Genomic DNA, 26,373 nt, shown 5'->3' on the forward strand with positions numbered 1-26,373 from the left:
CCAAGCCGCCAGATGGAGCCCTCCCTGCAACATGGAGATGCCCCGAATTCCAGCAGGGCATCATGGACTATGGAGTTTTAATACACAGCCCTGCTGGATAACATCAGGGCTGCCAGGGGACGCTGCAGGGAGGTGCAGAGACGTTTGTTTTCCATACATCCCGGAAGTACTTCCATGTCACGAGGATGGAAGAAATAAAGTGCTTCCGGGCTGACAAAAGAAAAGGAGTTTTCATCCGACCCAGAAGTGTTACAAGCTCACAAGGACTGAGGGACAGAAACACTTCTGGGTCAAAGAATATAAAAGACTCTGGGAAATTACAGACAGACGAGCTGAGTCGGGTGGCAGGGTGACAACACGTCTGGGAGAGTGGAGAATTGATTATTGATTTATTATTGATTGTGTTAATGAGTATAGTGGAGTGGAGGGTGCTTTGTGCACTGTATAGTCTAAATAAAAATAATTATTGGACTTTTACCTGGTGTCTGGCGTTTGATCTGAGGGTTCAAGGGGACGACAGCGCCCCCTATTTGTCACACTGTCTTCTTCTACAGATACAGCCAGTAGTCACATGGCTGCAGGTTTTCATCCCAGACAGCTTCATGAATATTGCAGTGTTCTTTGTTTACCAACCTGGACTACAAATATTTCTAAGAAACTCAGATATTTGCATCATTTGCCATAGCCTTAAATGCCTTTATTTCTTTTGTCATTTTCTTTTTATTTCACCTTTAATCAATTAAAACCCTAAAACCTCCTTTTCTTGTACCTAAATGCTGATGATCAACAGTGCAGACATTGTTGAAAACAACACTGCATGGTAAAGGCAAGCAATTCCTATTCTGCAATTTTCACTTGTCTGTTCATTAAAGAAACACTAGCATTAATGGCACATCCTGCTTTTCAAGGAATGAAGGCTGTAATCCTGGACAGGTGCACAACATTAACAGACGAGAAAACGGACAAATATCTTGTATGCTTAAATGCATGTATACATACTTGAATGCTTTTGATGAAACCTTTGCAAATAGATGGGGAAGAAGTTAAGGTAGTATCAGAGTTTACCTTCCTGGGATCAAACATTTCTGCAGATGGTGACTGCAAACAAGAAATTAAAAGATGTTTGCTTCTTGAAAGGAAAGCAATGACAAATTTTCAGAAGCTAACAAGGAGTAGAGACATCACTTTACAAACAAAGATTAGGATAGTTAAGGCTTTGGTCTTTCCCCATAGTAATATACTGCTGCGATATCTGGACCATAAACAAGGCTATGCGCAGAAAAGTCGATGCCTTTGAATTGTGGTGTTGGAGTACATTGTTGAGAGTTTCCTGGACTGCAAAAACGTCTAATCAGTCAATACCTAACTAAATACACCAGATTGTTCCTTGGAAGGACTCATCCTGAAACTAAAGCTTCAATATTTTGGCCACATAATGAGAAAAGAAGTCTCACTGGAAAATACCTTGATGCTGGGTAAAAGGAGAAAGAGGCAGCAGAGTTTAAGACAGTTGAACAGCATTCATGAGGCCACAAATATGAACATACAACAACTTAAAAAAGTAGTAGCTGACAGAGATGCATGACCTGCTAAAGTCCATAAGATCACAAAGAGTCAGACTCGCCTAAACTATTGAAGAAGATGCTTGTGCAACTCCTTATTGAATTAAATAATCTAAGCAAAAATAATTACTTGTACAAATATTTAAATACTTTTGAGTCAACACTTTTAAAAATTAATAATTTCCTTACTTTCTGTATCAAAAACTTAAATTTTTGCTCTTCAGGCTGCTCTAGACCAAGTAGCATATGTTTGTGTGTGAATTTGGCTTGAATAAAAACCTGCAGCCACAGGACTGAACTTGGAAACCACTGGTTCAAACATTTAATAAATTCTTATACTATTCAAATTTTAGAAAGTATGCTGAATAAAAGCAAGTGAACTGTGATGGAGGCAACTAACAGTCCGTCATTAGCTAATAAGCTCAGCTCTAACAATGTCAGAGCATAGTTCTAGATACTTACTAATTTCTTTATATAAATTCTGAATTATTTTTCAACTTTTCTACAAGAGTAACAACATGTTCTTCTAGAAGGAGTTGTCTGTGCCTAATAAAATGTAATTTCTTTTAATGAAAAACAAAAAAGACTGTACCATTAATTCATAAATATTTTTAATATTCTGGGAATAAATAGTGCAATGACACAAACATTTCACTTCAACACGCACATGGCTTAGGTAATAAACTGTTAGATTTCAACACTGTGACTGGACTAGTTCTTAATAAGCTCTGATTTGGTGAAACAATCATTTAATGCCTAGCGAACAACAGATAAAGCTGTCACTGATCAACATGAGGTCCAAATAACATGCACATCATTTCAGGAAAAAAGCAATGGGAATAAATCATCCTGTTATATAATATTTAGACATTGTTAATTTATTTCAAAGGCAATTACATTTTTAACAAGAAACAGGGATGAAGTTAACTTCTGGCAGCAACGGCTGGAGGTTGTTCTGACTGTAGCTGCTTTCCAAGATATTCCCTGCAAAGATAAAGAAACAAAAAATTATCAGGAGCCATATATATAACAGCAGAATATGCTTGTATGTAGTATATACTTGTTTCAGTGCTAGTAAAAACTATTTCATCACAACATTTCTGAATTTAAGCTCTTTATATAACCATACTTTTCTGTTTCCAGACATTAGCTATATAGGCTTCTTGAATTACATGTAGATTAGGGTACCAAGATGAAACTTGAATATAAGATCAAAATAATCTACTGAAATTTTCCGTGATTATATTCAAAAACTAGAATATTCATAGCATGCGCATCTGGCGTAATTAAGTTTGAAAACATACAAATTTAGTTATTATAGAAAAATAAAGTTTTACAGGTCATGATAATCAATGACCTAGTGAGTACAATATATAATATGAGGAAGAAAAAAATATCATACTTTATTTGGCATATATCTAACTTATAGTAGTAACTACTATATGGATTTCTGTTGTCACTATCTAGATATTAGTTTGTACTTTTGACATTACAGTATTTGTATAAATAAACGGTTTCAAAAATAAACATTTATTTTATATAGAGCTTCCCTGCCTCTGTCCTTTGTCTCATGTCTCCTGGCTCTTCTAGCCTCTCTGCTCTGCTAGTAAAGCAACACAAGAAGGTTAACATCAAAAACATTCTAAAAAGTGAAAGCAATTGTACCCTGTGTAAGTCTAAACATGTTGTCAGAGAGTATGAATTTATTTACAGCCTCAAAGCACTGTTGTACACTCTACACGGCTTAAAATACAGATATATAATAAAAACCTTAAACAAGGATGCTCAATATTAACACACTGAAATATGGTTTGCGTATAAGGGTGTACATAAACCATATTTCAGTGTGGAAATATTGAGCAGAATAATTACATTTTTTATTATTTTGATCTTCCTTATTACATAGCTGAATCATTAAACCACAGGAGTCGAGGTCCAAATATGTAAACAGAAAATGCAAGTTAATGGAACAGCACTTCAAAATGCATCCTGAATGTGAAACTACGTATTTCTGTAACCTGGTAACCTCCATAAACTTTGATCCAGTATCTGCTAATAAGTACATCTACTGTAATAACAGCTCAGATGAGTTCACAGTTTGCATACTGAATTAATGCAGCACGACTGTCCCAGTGAGAGGGGGTTTAGCCTGAGACCCCCTGTCTGAATTTTCTCAACCTTAAAATAAATCCTTATGCTCAAGTGACAGATCTAACTTGTCTTCTTTATGTACAAAGACTGTTTTGACATGTTAGAGGATATTCTCCTTGGAGTTCAAGTGTAGATATAGATACAATTTGCTTGGATTACCAGGAGCCACATTTCAATTTGCACAAGTGCTGCAAGAATTACTATGGTGGAGTAATTATTCATTTATGTCTAGTCATGGTAACAAATCAACTTGAATAATAATATTTAAAACACTTTGTCATGGCTAAAATCCAACATTACAAAAGAAAAAATTGATTAACTGCTTATACTGGTGATTTTGCAAATAATGTATGCTCTATAAAAATAAAGAACCACATCTTGTTCAGAAAATCTGCATTATTACTTGAAAAAGGCATTTTACAGACTGAACAGAATGCATGTTAACTTAAAAAAAAGTACAATGATTGAAAAATTATGGCACCGACATAATCAGTATATTTTAAATGCAAAACAAAAGCAAACAAAAATAATGCAGATTAAACTTATTTAAGTATAAATAGAATTTTTATAATAAATGCCAAATGATGTAGGCAGCTGGGGATTTTTAATGCATAAATATACTATTATCTTAACTAACAAACCACTTGATTTATATACACCAATAGAACTAGAAAGCTACATAAACAGAAAGTCAAAGCTAAATGAGGTTTTAATGTTACTTTTATAACTGTACAAAGTTAAAATGGGTGGTTGAAAACATCATACATAATCTTAAAAAACACTAAATATTGAAGCACTTTATGTTTCAACAGTGCATTAGTAGAGTCACAGTGTTCCATTTCACTGCAATTAACAAAGAAAAAGAACAGTCTGAGGGCTTAATAATAATAATAAAGGATGAAATATAATGAGCTACTGCTTTATAAATTAATATCTGAAAAATAGCAGACTTCAGATTTCTAATAAAGTAATCAATATCCAGTGTATTTTCCTTTGTGTGCAGGATTTAGACAGGTTGAAAGTAAACATGTTAATATTTTAAGAAGGCACACAAGGAGGCTGTAATATCTATAGTAATCTATAAGCTCTGTACCTAGTACAATGAAATTCTTATTTGCATGTCTCCTCAGAACAGTTGAGAAAAACTCAATAAACATAATATAATAAATACATATATAAAATCAAATAAAAAGTATACATAGAATGTATAATATATAGTATATATGAAATTATGCACAGTATGTATTTGCATGTATTAGAGATGTACAGTGCTTTGTAGAGAATCCTTCACTTTTTGTTATTATGCATTCTTATAGTAAAATCATTTAACTTATTTTTTCCCTTCATCAAACATCACTCTGTGACAAACTGTCCATGAATGTACTAATGTGAAGGAGGAGTGAAAAAAATGATTGTGTGGGATGGCAGAGGTCTTTAATTGTACTGTGGGTCTTTCTAAGGGAATAAGTGCCAAAACTCTGAAGCCATGGCCTGTGAAGCCACATGCATACAGCTGCATAAAAACCCCTTCTACTGACACACATCTGAAAAATTGTCAAGTTGATAAAATGTTACAATTTCCATTTTAAATTACGGAAAAAAGGGGTAGCACAGTGGTGCAGTATTAGCACTGATATTTTATAGTAAGGAGTCCAGGGATGGTGTGCCTGCATGTTGAGTCTGCTTGTTCTTCCAACGTTTTTTGTTGGTCAACAGACATACCTGGTAGCTGAATTGCCACTGCTAAAATGGACCTAGTGTGTGTTTACGTGTGTTTGTCCATGAACTGGCACCCTGTGCTGGATAAGTGGGTATGTAAAATAGATTAGAGGAAGGAAAACTTTTAACAGAGTAAAAAACACAAAGAAAATGACTTGTGTGCATAATAACCAATCACACAGAAAACTAACATCTTATCATTTATTTGCTCATTTGCCAAATCCACATCTAAATCAAACATTGAAATGAACATCATTTCACTGCGGGCTATACTCAAGCATATACTCACTCGTGCTAGGTCTAAAATCATAGTATTAGTACAACTTACTGTCTCTCTTACAAATGTTATTCAACTTCAGCAAAAACAAAAAAAATAGTTAAACAGAAAATAAATGACACTGGTACACTAGTATTCCTAATCAATGTATAATTACCATATTTTTTGTTTATCTATTTCACCTTAATTTCACTTGCTTCCATAGTAATTCAAGATGCCTGACTGATTTTTGTGGTTACTCCATCCATCCTGCAGTGGATTTCTCTCTCTCTCTCTACACTTTCATAATTCATTTAGGAGCCTGAAACACAAATATTGCCTTATTTGTCAGCTTCATACACTTTTACTGTACAATCATGAAAAGATAGGTTTATCTAATTGTGAAGATAATAAGCTGCTGAATTAACTTGAGAGTGGTGTAATGATTAAATGTTTATTCAAGTTTAAAGAAACTCAGTTTTGTTTTTTTAGAGGCTAGTTATTCCGTGTTTCTTAACAGCTTGGACTGTACCTCATAGAACACCAGAGTATTTCTGAGAGGAGCGAACATCTAGCTTGTTAACACAGATAGGACTGCCTTCCCAAAGTGAGACTATATCTTGCTCAGCACATATTTAGAAGGAGGCAGAAAAAGTTACACTATTACTGCCTTATGCCAGCGTGTTATTTTAAAGTTAACTGTGTATTGCAAAGCTTTTCTGGTATGAGTGTTCTTCTGCCTTCCTTTGCAGACACAGCCTTTCTAGTTCAGAGAACATTTTATGTACTTACAAGTCCATGTTTAAACTATAGTGTATATAGTTTTCTATAGTGTATCTCAAGGTTCCCTAGTGTCTCTAAGATCAAACATTTTCCAAATCAGTATGGTTAGCCCAGCCAATATAGTATACCAGTACCCTTTTACATCTAAGAAGTATTTACTTTTTTAGAAGAAGTGTACAATGGAAAAGTAGGAGGAAAAGAATGGCGAAAGATAAAAATGCATTATGACTTTAGCAAGAAATTTAGGATTTTCCCTGCACACATTTTTAAAAAGTTGAGAAAAAGGTGTGTCATTCACTAGTGTTTGTAATTCAGATATTTCTCTTGCTGATGACACAGAAATTGAGAACTGTAGGGACACTTTTACCATTGGTTAAAGTAGATTATTTGAAATTCTTTCTATTACCAATGAATGCAACCAGTGTTGCATTAAAAAAAGGGTTGGAGAGGCCTTTATTAAATCTTTCTCTAACTGGAAAAGGACCTATATTGACTCATAATCCTTGATCAAACAGGATTCTGCTCCTTTTTAATTTTATACTGTAGTTTCTTGGAGCGCAAGGTTTTCCAAAGGATGAGATAATATAAAGGACCTGACTTGTGAAATCCTTATTAATATCTGTACCTGGTCGAGCTATCATTGTTCTCTATACAAATGTACACATGTCAAAATAATAAATCAGTTTCAGAAAACACTGCTATTTGTAAAAGTTGTGGGTTCTAGAATGATTTTGACAGGTCTGGTGTCTGGTGACAAGTTAACAGTTTTCAGGAAGGGGGGGGGTGGTGTTTTTGTGTGATGAATAGAGTTTTTTCCCATTTTATGGGGAAGACTAGCACTCGGTATGGTTGTGTACATGTTGATATTGAAGAGAAGAAAGGTGCTTTTAGAGTTCCCCAATTTACAAACAGATATGACAAGTCATCCCATTCCTGGGACACTGAAAACCATTTTTCTCCATCACATAACATTTTTTCATAAAACACTTCTGCTCATTTACAGACATTTTAAGAAAGGGTGCCCAAATGTTTGCATGCCGCTGTATATCTATATATAAACTTAATCTTGGGCTTTTTCTGGTTTAAGCATTACACTACTGTGGTGATGCTCTTCTTCTCTTTCTCTTACTCCCGTTTGCAAATTAATGTTGCATTTTGTCTATAACAGTAGCTCCAAGCACTTTATGTGTACTTCTTTCAACACCTGATACTGTATTTCACATCGCTTTTTTGCAGTTACACTGGGATTTGTGTACCCCAGCCTTGAACACACGCACCTCTTGTAATTGCCATGGTTTGTTTCTTACAATCAAGTCTTTCCTTTGAGCTAAATGTTATTCATTTGACCACTACCTTGCATCTGATGTTGTGCTGTGGCCTTGTAGTGGAAGATTTGCTTTATTTTAACAAGAGTGTGATAATCGCCAGTTTGCATAGTGTGAGGAAATATTCAGTATTTAAAACAAAGAGTAAGTTAGTCCCAAATGGCTGATGTAGGGTCTGGCATAACTCCATCAAGCCTAGGATCCTTTCCTTTACTCATAGAGGCCCATGCTTCCTTCAGCACTTACATACTAATATGGGCATCCAAGCACAAAAGTATACAATATTAAGAATTGACCAGAAAGAACAGATTTGTTACAAGGATAAATAATTATTACCACGATAAATAATTATTACCACAGGAAGGTACCAAAATTCTCTGATACATTTGCCATTATAGTCATACAACACTCCAAAAAGAAATAAATAAAAAAATCAAATAAAAAAAGAGCACTAACAAATACACATTCTTTTTAAATTTTAAAAGATAATTTGATTCAGTCACAACTGGCACAGAACAAACCAAACTCTAAGGATTAGAACTCTTACTTTCTTAAGGTGTTCTTTAAAATGATGGAAACTGTATTATATTCCTATGGTATTCTTTACATTAATGAAAACTGCATTATCAGTGAGAACATATACTGTACCACATATTGTAGAACATTATTTATTATGACTGTAGAAGACTGCACATGGGACAGAAACTATGACAAACTAAATTATCAAACTGCAATGGAACACTTTAGGTAAAAAGAAGTTGAAGTTGTTCTAAATCAAAGAGTATGGTGAGCTTCTTTAGATGATCTAATGTCTTGATTAGACTCTCTCTCTACTTAATTATTATCTGCATTGTAAGAAAACTTCCAAATGCTTCAAGATTGTACTTTATGATTTCACATACTACTCTTAGTGTGCTGGTAAAGCATTATTTAATGCAGGGGTGCCCAACTCCAGTCCTGGAGGGCCACAGTGGCTGCAAGTTTTCATTCTAACCCTTTTCTTAATTAGTGACCTGTTTTTGCTGCTATGTAACTTCTTTTGAATTCATTTTATTTGACTTGCTCTTGAAGACTCCGACCCCTCGATTGTTTTTCTTAATTAGCAGCCAAACAATAATGACATACAAAATTAGCCAAAACAGGACCAGCAAACTGTAACCATCATACAATATCTGAAAATAAAGAAAGGAGAAGGTCTCAGGAATGCTCATCTGCTCTTAGAAAAGAGAAAATCCACAATTTCGGAAATGTCTGCTATTGTACAATGAGAGCAGCAACAAGCCATGGAATTAAAGAATGGGTTTAATTAACAACAAGAACCAGCACCTCATTAAGCAACTGGTTGGAGTGAAATTGGTTGGAGTTTGAGGCCCTGACTTAGTTGGTCTTCTGTTGGCTCACTCACTTCACATTTCACTTCTGTTTGGGTGCCATTTAAGGAAAGAAATGAATCAATTCAGAGGAACGATGAAGAAATTCAGGGAAACATTTCTTAAAAACCAAGTCAATTCAAATTAATTTAAAAGAAGTTAATTTGCAGCAAAAACAGATCACTAATTAAGAAAAGGGCTGGAATGAAAACCTGCAGCCACTGTAGCCCTCCAGGACTGGAGTTGGGCACCCCGATCTAATGACCCTGTCAAAATTCTAGCTCCCCATCGACACAGTAATAAATTAAAAACTTGACCAGAGAAGATAAATTGATATTGGCAAATTCACTCTGATTCACTCATTCAGACTGATGCTTTTAGAGCAATGATCACTCATGGTGGAGAGGAAAAGTTTAAGAAATTGAGAATTGTATTAAAGACTTTCTGATATCTCAGCTTTACTGATACTTTAAATATAGCCCAAACATTTTCCAAGCTCATATACAACTTTAATCAACTCAACCAGCTCCTGCCCCCTTCCCATTCAGCAAGTATTAATTCAGTACTATTTTCTTTTGACTTTTTCTCCATGTTTTCCTTGATTCACTAGTTACAGGATTTCAAAATAACTTCCACTATTATAAATTGTGGCTCTAATCATCAAATATATGTAGGTAACATTGTCATTCCTTTATATAATGCCTCTTATGACAACTCTTAAATTTTAAATATTCAAAGACTATAAAATTACTAAAAAGAACTAAAACTGCATTAACTTTCAAATATTTGTACAAAAACGTAATTCTGTGTTCCATTTCTACAGTAATCTGTGTAAACACATTGTTAAAACAGAAACCTTTTCATATTTTAGTAATAAATGTTACAAAATGTAGGCATAGACTATAAAATGTGTGCAGCCTGAAGACCAAAGATCAAATGAACACTTTCACAAAAGGTTCAAGAATGATACAACAGCTTCCGTGGCGTACCAGTAAGATTTGCTGACTCAGAGCACAGTAGGATTGCCGTGCCTTAGAGACCCGAGTTCGATTCCCTGCTGAGGAGAAAATGTTATTTTTTTTCTTTTTAACATTCGCCGCTCTGCCTTCCTGAACTCCCTGTCTATCTACTGTATATAGTAATATCAGTATTTTTATTATTATATACAGTAGCAGCTTCCCTGTCTGCCTATCATATAGTGCCTTTCCTTCCTATCTATATACAGTGATCCCTCGCTCTATCACGCTTCGACTTTCGCGGCTTCACTCCATTGCGGATTTTATATGTAAGCATATCTAAATATACTGTATATCACGGATTTTTCGCTGGTTTGCGGATTTATGCGGACAATGGGTCTTTTAATTTCTGGTACATGCTTCCTCAGATGGTTTGCCCAGTTGATTTCATACAAGGGACGCTACTGGCAGATGGCCGAGAAGCTACCCAATCAGAGCATGTATTACGTATTAAATAAAACTCCTCAATGATATACTTCCCGTGCGGTGCTTTGCATACTTAAAAGCTCTAACAGCACATATTGATTTTTAATTGTTTGCTTTCCTCTGTCTCACTCACTCACTCTCTCTGACATTCTCTGCTCCTGACGGAGGGGGTGTAAGCAGAGGGGCTGTTCGCACACTGGCCTAGAGGATACGGACGGATGCTCCTCTTAAAAATGCTGAAAGACTGCCTTTACATTGCTCCCTTCCTTGCAGCTGCTTTGCCAGGCCGGTGCTTCGCATACTTAAAAGCACCTATTGATTTTTGATTGTTTGCTTTTCTCTCTCTGTCTCTCTCTCTGACATTCTCTGCTTCTGACGTGCACTCCTTCGAAAAGGAACATATGTTTGCATTCTTTTAATTGTGAGACGGAGCTGTCATCTCTGTCTTGCCATGGAGCACAGTTTAAACTTTTGAAAAAGAGATATATGTTTGTTTGCAGTGTTTTAAAGTCCCTATCTCTACAACCTCCTGTGTTTCTGTGCAAATCTGTGACCCAAGCGTGACAATATAAAAATAACAATATAAACGTACGGTTTTTACTTCACGGATTTTCACCTTTTGCGGGGGGTTCTGGAACACAACCCCCGCAATCGAGGAGGGATTACTGTATCTATCCCCTTAGCTGTTTTTTTTATATATCTATTATACAGTGGCTATGGAGTGCCAAACAGGCAATTACAATGGTTTTTGGAATATATAAAGTTATTCCTTAATATATAAAGTCAAAACTTGAATATATAAAGTAATTCCTGAATATATAAAGTCAGCGTCAGCATATATAAAGTCAGCGTCAGAATATATAAACTCATTTTTGAATATATAAAGTCAGTCCCAAAAATATAAAATTTCCGTGCTTGTCATTTCACTCGTGCTAGTAAAAGGTAAACTTCGACAGAAGCCACTCAGAGTCGATCGGGCTTGTAAGGTTCGTCCAGAAATGCACCCATACAAAAAGAATAAATAAGTATAGTGTTCAAAATGCTGGGCACATATATCATTTTGAATGAATTAACTGAACAGAGGGTTTTTTTTTTTTTTTAAATATTTTCCTGAAGATGTTTTTGTTAACTTAGTTCATTACTTTGTATTAGGAACTCATTGAGATTACTAAAAATTTGCCTGAGTAGTTTCAATCAATATCAATATAGTCTGACTTTAAATTTATATATTCAGGAATGAGGTTATATATTCCGACGCTGATTTTATATATTCGGTAATCTATACTAATCCCTTTGGGATTGATAAAGTATCTACCTACCTACCTACTAATAAAGGGCAAAGCCCTCACTGACTGACTCATCACTAATTCTCCAACTTCCGTGTAGGTAGAAGGCTGAAATTTGGCAGGCTTATTCCTTGCAGCTTACTTATAAAAGTTAAGCAATTCTACACGTAACAGTCATAACGGTCGACAACGTCCGCCATGTTAAACTTTATTTATGGCCCCATCTTCACGAAATTTGGTAGGCGGCTTCCCTGCGCTAACCAAAACTGATGTACGTACTTCGGTGGTATGATGCCACTGTTGGCCGCCATATTGAACTTTCCAACGGTCTTTGTTACTTATGGGCCCATCTTCAAGAAATTTGGTATGTGGGCTCCCAGCGCTAACTGAATCCTACTTACGTACATATATACGTCCATAGCTTGCAGCTTGGTCACCGTGTGAGGCGGCGTTGGGTCTCCCATCCCAACGCCTACCACGTTGTTGGCTGCCTGCCTATATAAGGCCGTCCGTCGCTACGGTCTCTACATTCCCTTCCTTGCTTCGCCATGGGATTCACGTCTCCCTGCTGATAACTACAGCCTTTTTATTTAATCCACGGCTTCTCCGCTGTTTTATTTTTCGTTTATTACGATTATAGTTATTGTGTAGGTATTTTAGACTTCCTTTACATTGTTCAGGTACCCATTTCCTTTATCATTCCAACCATACCCCTATTAACATGTCTATCGAGGTGATCACCATCGATCAAAGAACTGTCACTTACCGAGTGGTTTCCATGCCCAGAGATGGCACCTGCCTTTTCCATTCTCTTTGTTACATATTGCACAGCCATATCAGGCTCACTCTTGATATCCGGAGGAACATTGTGTCTTATGTATTGAATGACTGGGACAGGTTCAAGGTGTGGACTGATGACGGTACAGGAGATAATTATACTATACAGGAGCACTATAAGAGTGAAATGCTTAAGCCCTTCACCTATGGTTCTGCATGTGAGTTGATGGCTGGTGCTGAATTATTCGGTTGTTGCTTTCAAGTGTACTGAAATAGCCAAATATTTTACACCTTTGGACAACCGCCAATGCTTCTTAAACATCTTAGATTCACAGGTGACGATTTGAATAGTGGACACTTTGATGTTTATGAATGTTTAAACTCTGAAAAGCTGGATGTGAAGTTATCGATGAAACCGGTTGTATGCTTACAACGCTTGACAGGTGCCGAATGTCTCTTCAACACAAGTCCTGCAAATACTGTCATAATTGAAACAAACCATGAAACTCAAACCAATTATGACAGCAGCAATCCAAGCTGTGAGATTTGACACAAGATTACTTTTCACATGGCCGACTGTACGCTGCATGCTCAAGAGTAAGCTCAGCGCACAGCTTGGTCATATTACAACCGGAGGGCCGAACTGACAATGTGGTATACAAAGAGATCCTGTCCTTGAGAACAGTTTTAAGGTGAGCCAGATCTACAAGTTTTTTCGTAGGCTCTGGTAATTCTAGCGTTAAAGTACAGCGACAGCAAAAGTGCGACATTCATTCTTTCTCCGATGTAGAACCCTCATCATCTTCTGAGTTCACCTCTGTTATAGCGCGTCTTTATGTGAAAAAAGCAGTGTCAGATCGGGTGGAGCATGAACATGACTGGGAGAATAAAAAAAAAAAAACGCTAACCTTTACAAGTACCATAAATTTACATCAGCTGTTACTGACTCAAATCAAATGTATATTTTTTATTCTAAAATTATAAGAATAAGAGCAGTTCACTTCTCAACACTGAGTCATTTGGAGTCGAACTAATGACCCTTTTGATTACCAGTCAGCAGTTCTTACCATTACATCGCCAAAGCAGGTGTATTGAGAACGTTTCAATGTCGCACCCTAACACGAGTTCTTTTTCTGCAGTTATATTTCTGAATAAAAACGCACTTGTTTTGTTATACTTGTACCTTTTATGAGAAGTGTTTATTTGATATTTGGACTTCAGGCTTCACATATTATACACTTCAAGTCTACATTTTGTCAATTATTACTAAAACATGAAAAACATTTCTGTTTTAACGATGTGTTTACATAGATTGTTGTAGACACGGAATACACATGAAAAGCATGTGTTCCAAATAATATTATAGTATTTACTCTATACAACTCTAAGCAACTGACGTGCAGGTAGACAGACTTGAGCTGAGAAAAGTTTGTGCTGCGGTGGGGGATGTGACAGCAGGCTGCTTGCTTCTTATCCACACATTTACAAGACAAAAGACAATGACAGAGAGGTGCGAAGGGATTTAAGGTGGGACGGATCTACAAGTTTTTTCGTAGGCGTTGGTAATTCTAGTGTTAATTGACTATCTGGGGCTGGGGATACTTTGCTTTCTTGATAAAGGATATGTGTAATTGATTGAAGTCGGGAAGGAATATAAGGAAGGGATAAAAGCATTTCCTTGCAAATAACAAAAATTGGATTATAAAAATGATCTACTTTAATAAAAAGTACCATTTACTATAAATAAACACATGCAAATATGAATTTGACCCTATTTATTCAGTATTGATGTAGGCACCATTTATTAATGTACTTTCTAACAAGACATGAAATTTTTGAACACCATCTGGCTAAAAAGAATTTTGAGTACTTGCCAATATAAAAAGCTCCAACTAATTCATATAACATTCTATTTAGTTATAAAAAAGCATAATTGTGACTATAACAATCAGTATACCAAGATTAAGCTTTATTTCCTCAGTAAAACTTAACCTAACGAGAAAGAACAAATTAATCGAAAACAAAGAATCTATTTGCAATCATAACCCATAAAACTAGTTAGATTAGATAAACTTTATTAATACCAAGGGGAAATTCACATGTATAACTGATAGATCAAATTAAACATTGTTATTGATTACTCACCAGTTATGAACCATCAACTTCTGAACAGCCAGAAGTGCATTATAACGAACTTGTTGATCTTCATGGTGCATATGGTTCATCACAAGCTGCTTTCCTCCAAGTTGTTCAATTACACTACAAGTAAAAAATGAAGAGGTATTAGATCTTATACATAAAAATGCACACACACACATACACACACTACAGATTAAAGTTAGATTTACATTTACTTCATTTACAAAGTCACTGCTTATTTGAACTGAATATTACCTCAACATGAATAGAAGAAACATATTGTAATCATATCCCATCAGTGAAAACTATCCTATATCACAAAATAAAAGATTTAAACAACATAAGTGATGGAGATGAGCAAGCAAAACTTGAGAACATGTTTTACTAGCAACTACTGTTTCTAATTTGATAATGTCTTGAAATACCAGGAAACTCCAACTGATTATTCAGCATAACTTGAATATTGAAGCTGTACAAATAAACAAAGTCATTCAAGTCCCAAAAAAAGGGCAGTCGCTCTTGTAAGATGTGTGCATGAGAGACCAGGATGATACTGAGACTCTCAGTAGGGCATCGTTACAACACTGCTGCTGGAATTGCGTGCCATTTCAGTGCTGAACAGGGTAAGAATTTGTCTCAACATACAGAGTCTCGTCATCTGAGAGAATTGTGACTGAAGGTCCACTATGCAGTGATCAGGCCTCTTATCAGCAGGAAGAATGAACTAGACTAGCCTTTGCTAAGGAGCATGCTCTGTGGACTGAAGATAACTGGCCCAAAGTTCATTTCAGTAATGAAATCAAGGGAAAAAGTTGATAAAGCTTGGAGAATGAAGTGTCATAGTATGGGGATGTTCTCTGCAGCAATGGTTGCGCCTTTCGTATGGCTACATGGCAAGGTAAATGCTAACGTGTACCAGAACCTCCTTCAGCAACATGCACTTCCAACTCTGCAAGGATCACCCAATCAGCCAGCCATCTTTATGCATGGCAATTCCCGTTGCAACACAGCAAAACAGGTGAAGTAGTTCTTAGAAGTGGAGAATATCAAAGTGATGAAATGGCTATCCCAAGGTCCTGATTTTAAGCTGGTTGAGAATCTCTGGAAGGTAATTTGTGGCAGGTAAGGTAAGTTATGACAAAGAAACCCGCTACAGTTACTGGAAGACTAAAATCACTGTAATTTTCAAAATTAAATATTTTTTGTTGGATTACTTTTTTGCCTTGGCTATTTTTTTTTTTTTAATTCTAGTAGAACAGTAAGCATACCTATAGCTACTATGACTTTAAATTGTAAGCAGCACCAGTCACCAATATTGAAACAATTTTTCATAAATTGTTCTCTAATTTTTATTACTAGTGTACATACACTACTAGCCAAAAGTTTTAGAGCACCTCAGTTTTTTTTTCAGTTTTAATTGAAAAGTCACACAGTTTAATGCCTTAATGTTTCATGAAATTAAGGCACAGAAGAAATAAACAATGGCAAATAAAAAACATAAGTCAAGGATCATTAAGTTTACAAAGTTGTATTCAAATTTTTGATTCATCAAAGTAGCCACCTTTTGCTGATATAACAGACAAACTGTGGTAATTATTTTCATTCAGAATATCAGTCACTCTGTGCAAGTAAAGTCCAGTAAAAGAAAGCCAGGCCATCATCCTTCCTCTTCAATGTTTGACAGTTGGCGTCACACACTGAGGAACTATCCTTTCACCAACTTGATGGCATACAAACTCTCTGCGTGATTAACCGAAGATTACAAATTTTGATTCATTGGTCCATTAGACTTTCTTCCATTCTGCAGTAGTCCACAACCAGTATTTCAAAGCCCTATTTTCTCCTTTAAGGAATGACTTTGTTACTGCTGCTCACCCTTTCAAGCCTGTCACATAAAGTCTTCTCTTCACAGTAGAAACTGAGAGTTGCTTTTATCATCCACTGTTAAGCTGTGCTTGAAGCTCTTGTGCTTTGAGGCGCCTGTAATCACGTAAGCTGGTGACCCTCAGAAACGTGTATTCTGAGTGGGTTGTGACCTTGGGTATTCCAGATCTCTTCATATCAGATTTTCTTCCAGTTTCCAACTGCCTTTGAATTGTATAGGACACCATACTCACTGAATCTTTGAATTATTGTTTCAATTTCTGTAAATTAAATATCTACACTTCTAAGGGTATTAATGGTCTGTCTCATTTCATTTGTTAATTGCTGTTTTCTTTGCATTATTAATGGAATTTACAACTTTGTGTAATATTGTCCAAGTACCTAATGGCAGCCAAGGTGCCTTTGTCAAGCCTGTAGCGGTCTGTGTGACCCTCCATGGAAATGCCTCCACAGACAATCATTAACCCACCACCAAACTGCTCATGCTGAATGATGTTACAGGCAGCATAATGTTCTCCATGGCTTCTCCAGACCCTTTCACTTCTGTCACGTGCTCAGGGTGAACCTGCTCTCATCTGTAAAAAGCACAGGGCACCAGTGGTGCATCTGCCAATTCTGGTATTCTATGGCGAATGCCAATCGAGCTGCATGCTGCTGGGCAGTGAGCTCAGGGCCCATTAGAGGACATGGGGCCCTTGGGTCACCCTCGTGAAGTCTTTCTGGTTGTTTGGTCAGAGACATTCACACCAGTGGCCTGCTGGAGGCCATTTTGTAGGGCTCTGGCAGTGCTCATCCTGTTCCTCCTTGCCCAAAGGAGCAGATACTGGTCCTGCTGATGGGTTATGGACCTTCTATGTCCCTCTCCAGCTCTCCTAGAGTAACTGCTTGTCTCCTAGAATCTCCTCCATGCCCTTGAGACTGTGCAGGGAGACACAGCAAACCTTCTGGCAATGACATGTATTGATGTGCCATCCTGGAGAAGTTGGACTACCTGTGCAACCTCTGTAGGGTCCGGGTATCGCCTCATGCTACCAGTAGTGACACTGACTGTAGCCAAATGCAAAACTAGTGAAGAAACAGTCAGAAAACATGAGGAGGGAAAAATGTCAGTGCCTCCACCTGTTAAACCATTCCTGTTTTGGGGGTCATCTCATTCACAAATATGCAATATTCCATCATTTGCCTTAATAAATAAATGACAAAGTATAATATTTTTGTCTAATTTGTTTAACTGGTTTCTCTTTATCTACTTTTAGGACTTCAGTGAAAATCTGATGATGTTTTAGGTCATATTTATGCAGAAATATAGAAAATTCTAAAGGGTTCACAAGGTTTCAAGCACAATTGTAGAACAAGGCACATGGGGGTGATACTGGGGGACTCAGTCACTACATTACAGACTATATTAACTTTTGTGTCAACACTGTGGCATCCTCAAAGACAGTGTGTTGTTTTCCAAACAACGAGCCCTGGGATAAGAAGCTAAAAGGTCTCCTAAATGAGAAAAAAAGATCATTCAACTCTGGTGACAAAGAGGTTCAGAATAACATACAGTAAGTAAAAAAGATAAAGCTGAGTGAAGGAAAGGAAGCTTACAAAGCTAAAATAGAAAACAAACTCATTTAAAGTAACATGAAAGATGTCTAGAAAGAATCTGGCATAATTACTGGACTCAAGCAACCCAGGGCTCAGGTGTTAGAAGAGGATATGGACAAAGCTAAAACCCTGAACCAAATTTGTAACAGATTTTCCTATCTGCTGTCACCTTCTTTCAATGACCAATCTCCCCACACTGTCCCTGCTACATCAACAATTCCAACCAGGTGAACTGAAATGGACAGTGATGAGTCACCTCTGACTATCGGTATGGGCTATCTATAACTGTAAAGTAAAGGAGATAGTACTTTCGGTGTTTAACTTCTGCAGTTAAGGGACCAGATGGATTCAATCCTTGAGTTCTTAAGGCCTGTAGTGACCAACTTTGTGGTATTGTCTGTCACCTGCTCAGACTGTCACTAAGGCTGCAGAAATGGCAGCTGCTTTGGAACACATTTTGCATTGTTCCTATCCCAAAGAAGGCAGACATCTCCTCACCTAATGACTACAGAACAGTGGCACCTATGTCTCACATCATGAATACTTTTTTGAGGCTGGTCCTGGACTATAGAAATCTTCTCGTAGTAGATCACCTGAACCCACTGCAATGTGCCAATTGAACACAGACTGGAGTGGAGTATACGATTCTTTACCTGCTATTCAATGCGTATTCTTCACAGGACAAAGCTGGCAGTACTGCAAGGATTATGTTTTTTTTATTTCCCCATTGCCCTAAATACCATCCAGTCATCCCTTTTAAGGGGTAAACTCAGAGGGGAGTAGGTGGATGGGCCTATGGTGACCTGGATAATGGGCTATCTATTGGGCAGACCACAGTTTGTGAGACTCAAGGACTGTATTTCTGACACAGATGTAAGGGACATTGGAGCATGACAAGGAACAGTCCTCTCTCCTTTTCTCTTCACTCTAAGGGAGGTGAGACAGAGTACAGTAGTCAGTTGGGGAACTTTGTTTCTTGTGGCCTGGAACAAATCTTCTAATATACTGGGAGCCATGAAATCATAAGATGGAAAGATTCTTCCATCAGACTGAAGGGTCCAGCACAGACTCTACTATAGTATGCCCAGTAGGGGGTGGGCGACTAGTTGTCCGATGTCTCCAGGACTATGACAGTGTATGACATTGTCTTCGACTTCCTCACTTACAATTGATCGTGGACTCCCAGATGTTATTTCTCTAGGCATGCTGCTCACTATAATTTTTGTTCCCCTTTCCTCTGTTGTCAAATGGCCATAGTTCAATAATTAATTAATGGATGGATACTGTTGGTTTCCATTTATTTTAATCAGTTTCAAACTACTATGTTTTTCTGTGTAGTTAAATAAAAGTGTCTGTATGTGTACTTATTCTGTTATTAGCAATTTATAAAGTTTATTCTTGCAGTTTACCTGAAAAAATGGTCAAAAGGCAATGTGCCAGTGCTCAGTAAAGAGCACTATACAAAAATTAATTGAACGGAATGTAATTCATCCTACTCCTCAACTAACCACTCCCATCTGCAGAGCTATAATTACGTATTACAATGCTGCGTATCTCTACTTCAGACCAAATGCACACACAACCAACTAAATTTCTAGTCAGTTCAGTGCTTTGCAAACCCTGACAGAGCTAACATGCTACCAAAAAAGTGAAAGACTAATACATTGTATAACCTTCACTTTACGTAGCTAGCAAAAGAGCAATGGTTCTGATATGTGCAAATGAAAACTGGACAGGTGTAGCCACAGAAATATTTAGGCAGCAGTGGAGCAAATCAGGACTGTCCATTAACAAAAGTATTCAACGGATGAACTTAATATGATTAACTCGCCCAAGTTAATTTGAGGGCTATAATATTTCAAATATATGTAGATTACACTTTTTATTACATTGCACATGAAAATAATGAAAGCATCACCTACACCTATTATATTTTTTGCACTGATTTTCCTTTATCTACTACTGCCATTCATTAAAAAATTAGATCCAATTCACAATTAGAAATATGCAATAAAGTACTGCTTGCCTGCCTTAGGATCAATTTAAAATATTCAAGTATTTTTTTTTCTTTCAGAATTCAAAAGCAATATGTAGTTTTCTTCTGTTAAAAGATATGCTTCACAGTTGCAATCTGCCACTCCTTGTATTTTGTATTTTCAGGTAATGAAACTACAACACTGAACAAACTGCTTAACTATCAAATATATGTAACCAAGCAATCAAAGCTTTTTCACAGTAAGTTCAGAGCTGCTGGGTTTCAATCAGCTTACTACACTGCTTGACTGGTCTACTTATATTTCTGACAGTGTTAAAATATAGCATTTCCATTACAAATATTAAATTCTGTATCATTCTTCAAAAATGTTCAGATACTGTAAGAAATCATAGGTTTGATCTTGTAATGCAGAGAGGTTTGCAATAATTTTCAGTGTCGAATAAATGTTAACCGTGGATGCAACAAGAAATGTTGTGGTGTTATAGTTCACTCATTTTACCATAGTATTCTGCAAAGTGAATGTGATTATATTGACCTGTGCAGGAAACATTATTAGGTCATATTTGCTGTAGCACTGATGCACTTTAGGATATCTTGCTAATGTTTTAAAAAACATGTGAACAAAAATTAATCTTTGCTTTGATCACACATTTGGAACTGCAGAGAAAAAATGTGCTTACGTGTATTATTATAATTGCATGTTTGGAGAATTCTATAATGTATCTTAGATGAATCCTGGACGCATTTGTGTTCTTTGTAAGAGAGTTATGACATTTGGCTCTTCTCAAATGTTACATTAATGGGACTGGTTTCAGGGTTTTCAGTGACCGATACCCTCTCATTCTACATTACCTCTTATAAAAAAAAAAATGAAATAAATAATGATAGCAAAATTAACACAGGTGTCAATAAGTGGGGAAAGGTTCATTTTTGTGTTATAGTAAATGATTTTTAGTTTACACAGCTATTTCCATAGCAGCAAAAGTTATGTGCCAATAGTTTGAATATTGTGAGACTAACTGAATTTTTTTTTTTGCCTTAGTGCCTTAGTATATATTCAGATTGACTTTATTTTATATTGTGATTTACTTGTTATAATGGATATACTTTTTAATTGAGTGGAATCCACAACAGCCAAACTAGATATAATTATAGAGGATAAGTTTTTATTTAAGTATCTATTTTGGACATTTTATTTTTTGCAGATTTTATTTTTTTCTCCAGCCGTCTGGAGTTTTTTTTTGTTTTTTCTGTCCTCCCAGGCCATTGGACATTACTTTGTTTTTCTATGTTAATTAATGTTCCCTTATTATAATTTTTATTTATTTTGTCTTTTTTCATCATGTAAAGCACCAAATTATAAATCGGCAGTTCTAACCACAGCACCACAGAAGCTGTCGTATTGTACTTGCACCTTTTGATAAAGTGTTTATTTGATATTCGGTCATCAGCCTTCACACATTATACAGTTCATGTCTACATTTTGTCATTTATTACTAAAACATAAAAAACGTTTCCATTTTAACAATGTGTTTACATACAGTAGATTGTTGTAGACACAAAACACACACCAAATTATTTCCCCTTACAATTCTGGGTAGCTCACTCCTAGATAATCAATCAAGGCAGGAACTGGGAGAACTTCTTACCCGTTCTGAGGGTTCTGAGGCGGTAGGGGGATGGTATAGCAGGCTGCTTGGGCTTATCGACACATTTAGAAGACAATAGACGCTGACGGAGAGGTGTAAAGGGATTTAAGGTGGGCCGGATTTACGAATTTTTTTGTTGGCTCTGGTAATTCTAGTGTTAAAAACAAATTGGCAAAGATACAAGCAGAGCTGGATTAAATGACTATCTTTTTAACTGCTGGCATTATGAACGACATAGGCCTAACTCCTCATGAGATATTAATATGGGGTCCATAAGTAACTTTCAAAAATTACAGATGATGCATTGTAAAACTAATATTGAGCAAAACCCTTTAGTTTTAAAAGTCTTTATACATGCAGGCAGAAGCTGCTCTTACTAGACAAAGGGCAGAAAGAATCGTAGTGTTGAGTGTGAAGTTTATTAACTCTTTTAGAACCCCCCACAGCAAGGCAACACACCAAAGCGTGACTGCTGCGTCTGTACAGGACTGCTTGTCTGTCGCCAAGTCAACCGCAGGTTTGCAGTGCAGCAGCATAGCGCCACAGAAACAACTACGAGCCAATCGAGATATGTGCCTGTTGCCGATGGGTGATGCAAGGAACATTAGAAATTTAGGGAAAAGTATAACTTGGCTACTACCCTGGCCCCAACTATACCCGTTTGCTGTGTCTATGTATAGGAGAGTGGTAGCTCCTGCTGCAATAAATAACCCTGAAGGTAATTCAAGGGTTAACTGAACATATCTTAAAGCTTAAGCACATGAGATCTGCCTCATCTTAGTTCACCCTCATTCAAATCTTGGAAAATAAAGTTGATGGTTTCTCTAATGGGAAAACCCAAACACCCTCCTATGAAGCGGTGATAAGTGGAATAGTAAAGCATAAAAGATGATGAATTGTTTAATTGATGGCTCACTCCATGGACTAAGACATTTGTGCAAATCTCTGTGCAAATAATGAAATGTTCTACATTCTCATTTGGACTCCATGACTGCCATTTTTGAAGATGGAGGAAAGTTTTTTTGTCCCACAATACTTTCAGCTCCCAAAGAGAATGGCTTAGATGAATGCGGCTATTTTTGAAGAATGGTGTAACATTAGTTAATGTGATCAGGGTCACTTCCAGTAAAAGAGTCAGTGCCTGCTTACAGATGCTTTAACTTGTCAATCACATCAAGCCAGTGTTCAGTACGTGGCTATAAGCCTAAAATGACCATCTGTTTGAGTGTTTGTCTGAAGGGGTCTCTCTTTATTTAAACTTTCCTATCAGATGTAAAGAGTTGACCAAAGTGTTGGATTGAGCTACAGTTCAGTCATTTACTTTAACTATCAATTAGCAATGCTGGTGGGGTCCAGCTGAATTTCTGCTTTCCCGTTAAATCTGCTGTCTTAACAGACCTTGTGTACCACTAAAAGCCTAGCAAAATAGACAATGCTCACTTTTTCTTACACAAGCAATGTGAAATTTTGACATGTTGAAATCAGCAGCATATGAATTCATAAGAAAACCAATCCATTCATTCTGCTTATACATTTTCAGAGAATCCAGTTTGTCAGACTTTACAAAAAGAATTACCAAAACTTGAGTCTGTGATAACAAATTGTTTGCAATGTCATTGTATTACAAAATATAATATACATATCTCGGCTGCATACTCCCCCATAGTCCAACATAAGGAAGACATCTCCTGTCTAGACCATGAAACCAAACAGATAATGTGCAACATGAAATCAATATAGCACAAAAAAAATAAAAATGGTCATGAACCCATTAAAATGTCAGACCAGTTCGTTGCCAGAACACAGCCCAAATAACTTGGACCTGGCCAAGTGCAGTGTAAAAGCATAAATGAGGCATAAATTGCTCTCATACACTCAACTGGCATGCTTCTGACCCTGAAAGATACAATTTTCTCCTTTTTGATATTTTTAAATAACAAAATGTAGCTTTACAAGTTTCCATGGAAACAGACAGTCAAAACACTTCTTGCTAAACATGTAATCAGTCTGCAACTAAAAGAAGCTTTTTCTACTGTTGATAGTTTAAAATCTATATAACAACACATTAGTGATTCTATGTTTGTTTTATTTTAAATAATTCACCAGTGATAAAGAAAAAATAAAACCTTATGTGCAATAAAGGAATATTGTTCTTGTGTTGCCATTCATAATAACTGGTATTTTATTAAATATTTCACGTACAACATCTGTTTGTATTATAAGTAACATAGAAAAAACAAAGAGTTTAACATTCACAACATACTTTTACACTATGCCGTAGAGGCAAATGGAGCATTTAAGCGGTATTGGGTGGCATAGATGTGTCAGAAGGGTATTTTGGCCATGCTTTAGTTTACACATCAATTATAAAGCAGTAAAAGCATAGTTAATCAAATGTTCATAGTCTGTTGTGAGCTGATTAACAGTTTATGGTGAATCAACTATGCTACGGACAGTAATAAATTACCTTTAAAAAAAAATAATTCTGGAAATTTGTTACTGTCAGTTTATACTACCATTTACAGTATGGAGACTGTTGATGGAAATCTAAACTAAAGTGGTACTAGTAGTTTTGGGAGCCTGCTACTGTGTTATAAAATTCAAAAAGTGACAAAAATAACATGATTAACATTTCTTATCTTAATTACACCATGAAACTAATGCAAATTATGTTTCTGTAACATTATATATATATATATATATATATATATATATATATATATATATATATTTATTATATATAATCTTCATTTGGATCTTGATCTTTGTTTGTCCGCGAATGAATTAGCAGAAGAAGCACTAGATGGCAGTAGAGAGACAGCTAAAACATAGGCATTGCATTAAGAATCTAATCTCCTCCAGACTTATACTACTGAAGACTATAGTACGCCAGTCACACCTCAAAACACAATCAAACTAAACAAATTTAAATTAAATTGCTTTAAATTAACTAAAGAGATCTTTATTTAGATCTTGATCTTTGTTTGTCCGCGAATTCCAAATATGTGTAGACCACCTTCCAGTTTAGTACGTTGTTGTTACACACGGATGTCAACAATGTGCCGGAATAACGAAAGGGGTGGTGGAGAGTGTTACGCTGGTTAGCTCCTGAGGCCTGGTTAGAGAATGAGATTGCCGAAGATAAAAGGTACGTGCCTACATAACATATGAATGAAAGAAAGACAGTGGGTAAAATGAATGACAACGTAACAGCACGTTCTGGAAATTATTATTGTTACGTTGTAGCCAGAGAGTGCTGTGCATCTCACAGTTGTACCGTGGCTTGCTCACATGTCAGTGAAGTGATCCCTATTTATGCTTTAAACAGCCTGGATACCTATGTGTCCCCATTTTATAACAATTTCTCCGTGTATATTGCCTTACTCTTTGGATTGCCACAAAGCAACCTGCGAGATTGGAGAAAGGTTGAGAAGACATCGTGAGAGGAAATGATAGCGTCGTGAAAACGAGACAGACTGTAAACGGACAGAAGCAGAAATGCTCCTCCACCACCACATAATTACTATTCAGACAGTGATTCCGAGTAGGCCATTCCTATCGAATCAATATCCAGGGGTTTTCTTTTATAATTTTGTTTACCTTATAAAAAATCATAATGCTGTGCGACGAAGGGCCCAGTTCACGACTGGCAGCCATGTTTAAACAGGGAGCCTTTCACAGACAACTTTAACACGCGCAATGTAGTTGGGCACACATGGCTAGTATGTGTGTGTATATATATATATATATATATATATATATATATATATATATATACATACACACACACACACACAATAGGAGGCTTTGCCCCCCGCTCGCTGGTTAATCGGATATACAATAAAAAAAAATTTTCTCTTTGGAATTGTTTCAATTTCATTATTTGCACTTTTACTTTAAAGCTTCATTAAAAACAATATTTTTTGGAGACAACGCAATGTATAACTGCCTGTGAGTGAATATTGTTTCTGTTTCCCTAATAAATAATCTGACTTTTTCTAATGTTTGTCCCTGTGATTTATTGATTCTCATAGCAAAAGCTATTCTCACAGTAAACTGTAAACATTTTAATACGAATGGCATATCACGGTCTCCTTTGGTGTGTAATGTTATTCCCAGAATATATACATTACCTTTCTTTTTGACTGTTAAAATTTGCATCGCTTCTCCGTGATCATAAATATACACCTGAACGAATTGTGTATTCTTTGAAATTCAACTTGTCTTTGCTTTAACTGTTACGGGACCACATATTCTCATAGCGTATTATTGTGTAAATCCACGTTTTGTGCATAATAATGATGCGAATGCGAAAAGACTTTGTTGTGTACTCTTTGCCTTTTATTTCTGATCTCAATTTGTCCTGCTCATTTTTCAATTACACCTGGTTCTCATGATTAATCACCTTTTGTTTTGCGGTAATGCAATCTTTTCTATC

The 26,373-nt window shown here is 36.3% G+C and overlaps 1 protein-coding gene across 2 annotated transcripts in view; it reads right to left on the reverse strand.

The window, feature by feature from the left end:
- Positions 1-2,156: 2,156 nt before the first annotated feature.
- atp6v1h (ATPase H+ transporting V1 subunit H) overlaps positions 2,157-26,373 on the reverse strand; it is a 99,856-nt gene continuing 75,639 nt past the window's right edge. For both annotated transcript variants that reach the window (XM_039754507.1, XM_039754508.1), the window contains exons 13-14: positions 14,817-14,930; positions 2,157-2,546 (exon numbers count right to left, since the gene is read on the reverse strand). In XM_039754507.1, the coding sequence (XP_039610441.1) occupies positions 2,486-2,546; positions 14,817-14,930 (175 nt within the window). In that variant the 3' untranslated portion in view covers positions 2,157-2,485. The remainder of the gene's footprint in view (positions 2,547-14,816; positions 14,931-26,373) is intronic.

This window comes from Polypterus senegalus, chromosome 5, assembly GCF_016835505.1.
Source record: "Polypterus senegalus isolate Bchr_013 chromosome 5, ASM1683550v1, whole genome shotgun sequence".
In the NCBI taxonomy this organism is placed as follows: domain Eukaryota; kingdom Metazoa; phylum Chordata; class Cladistia; order Polypteriformes; family Polypteridae; genus Polypterus; species Polypterus senegalus.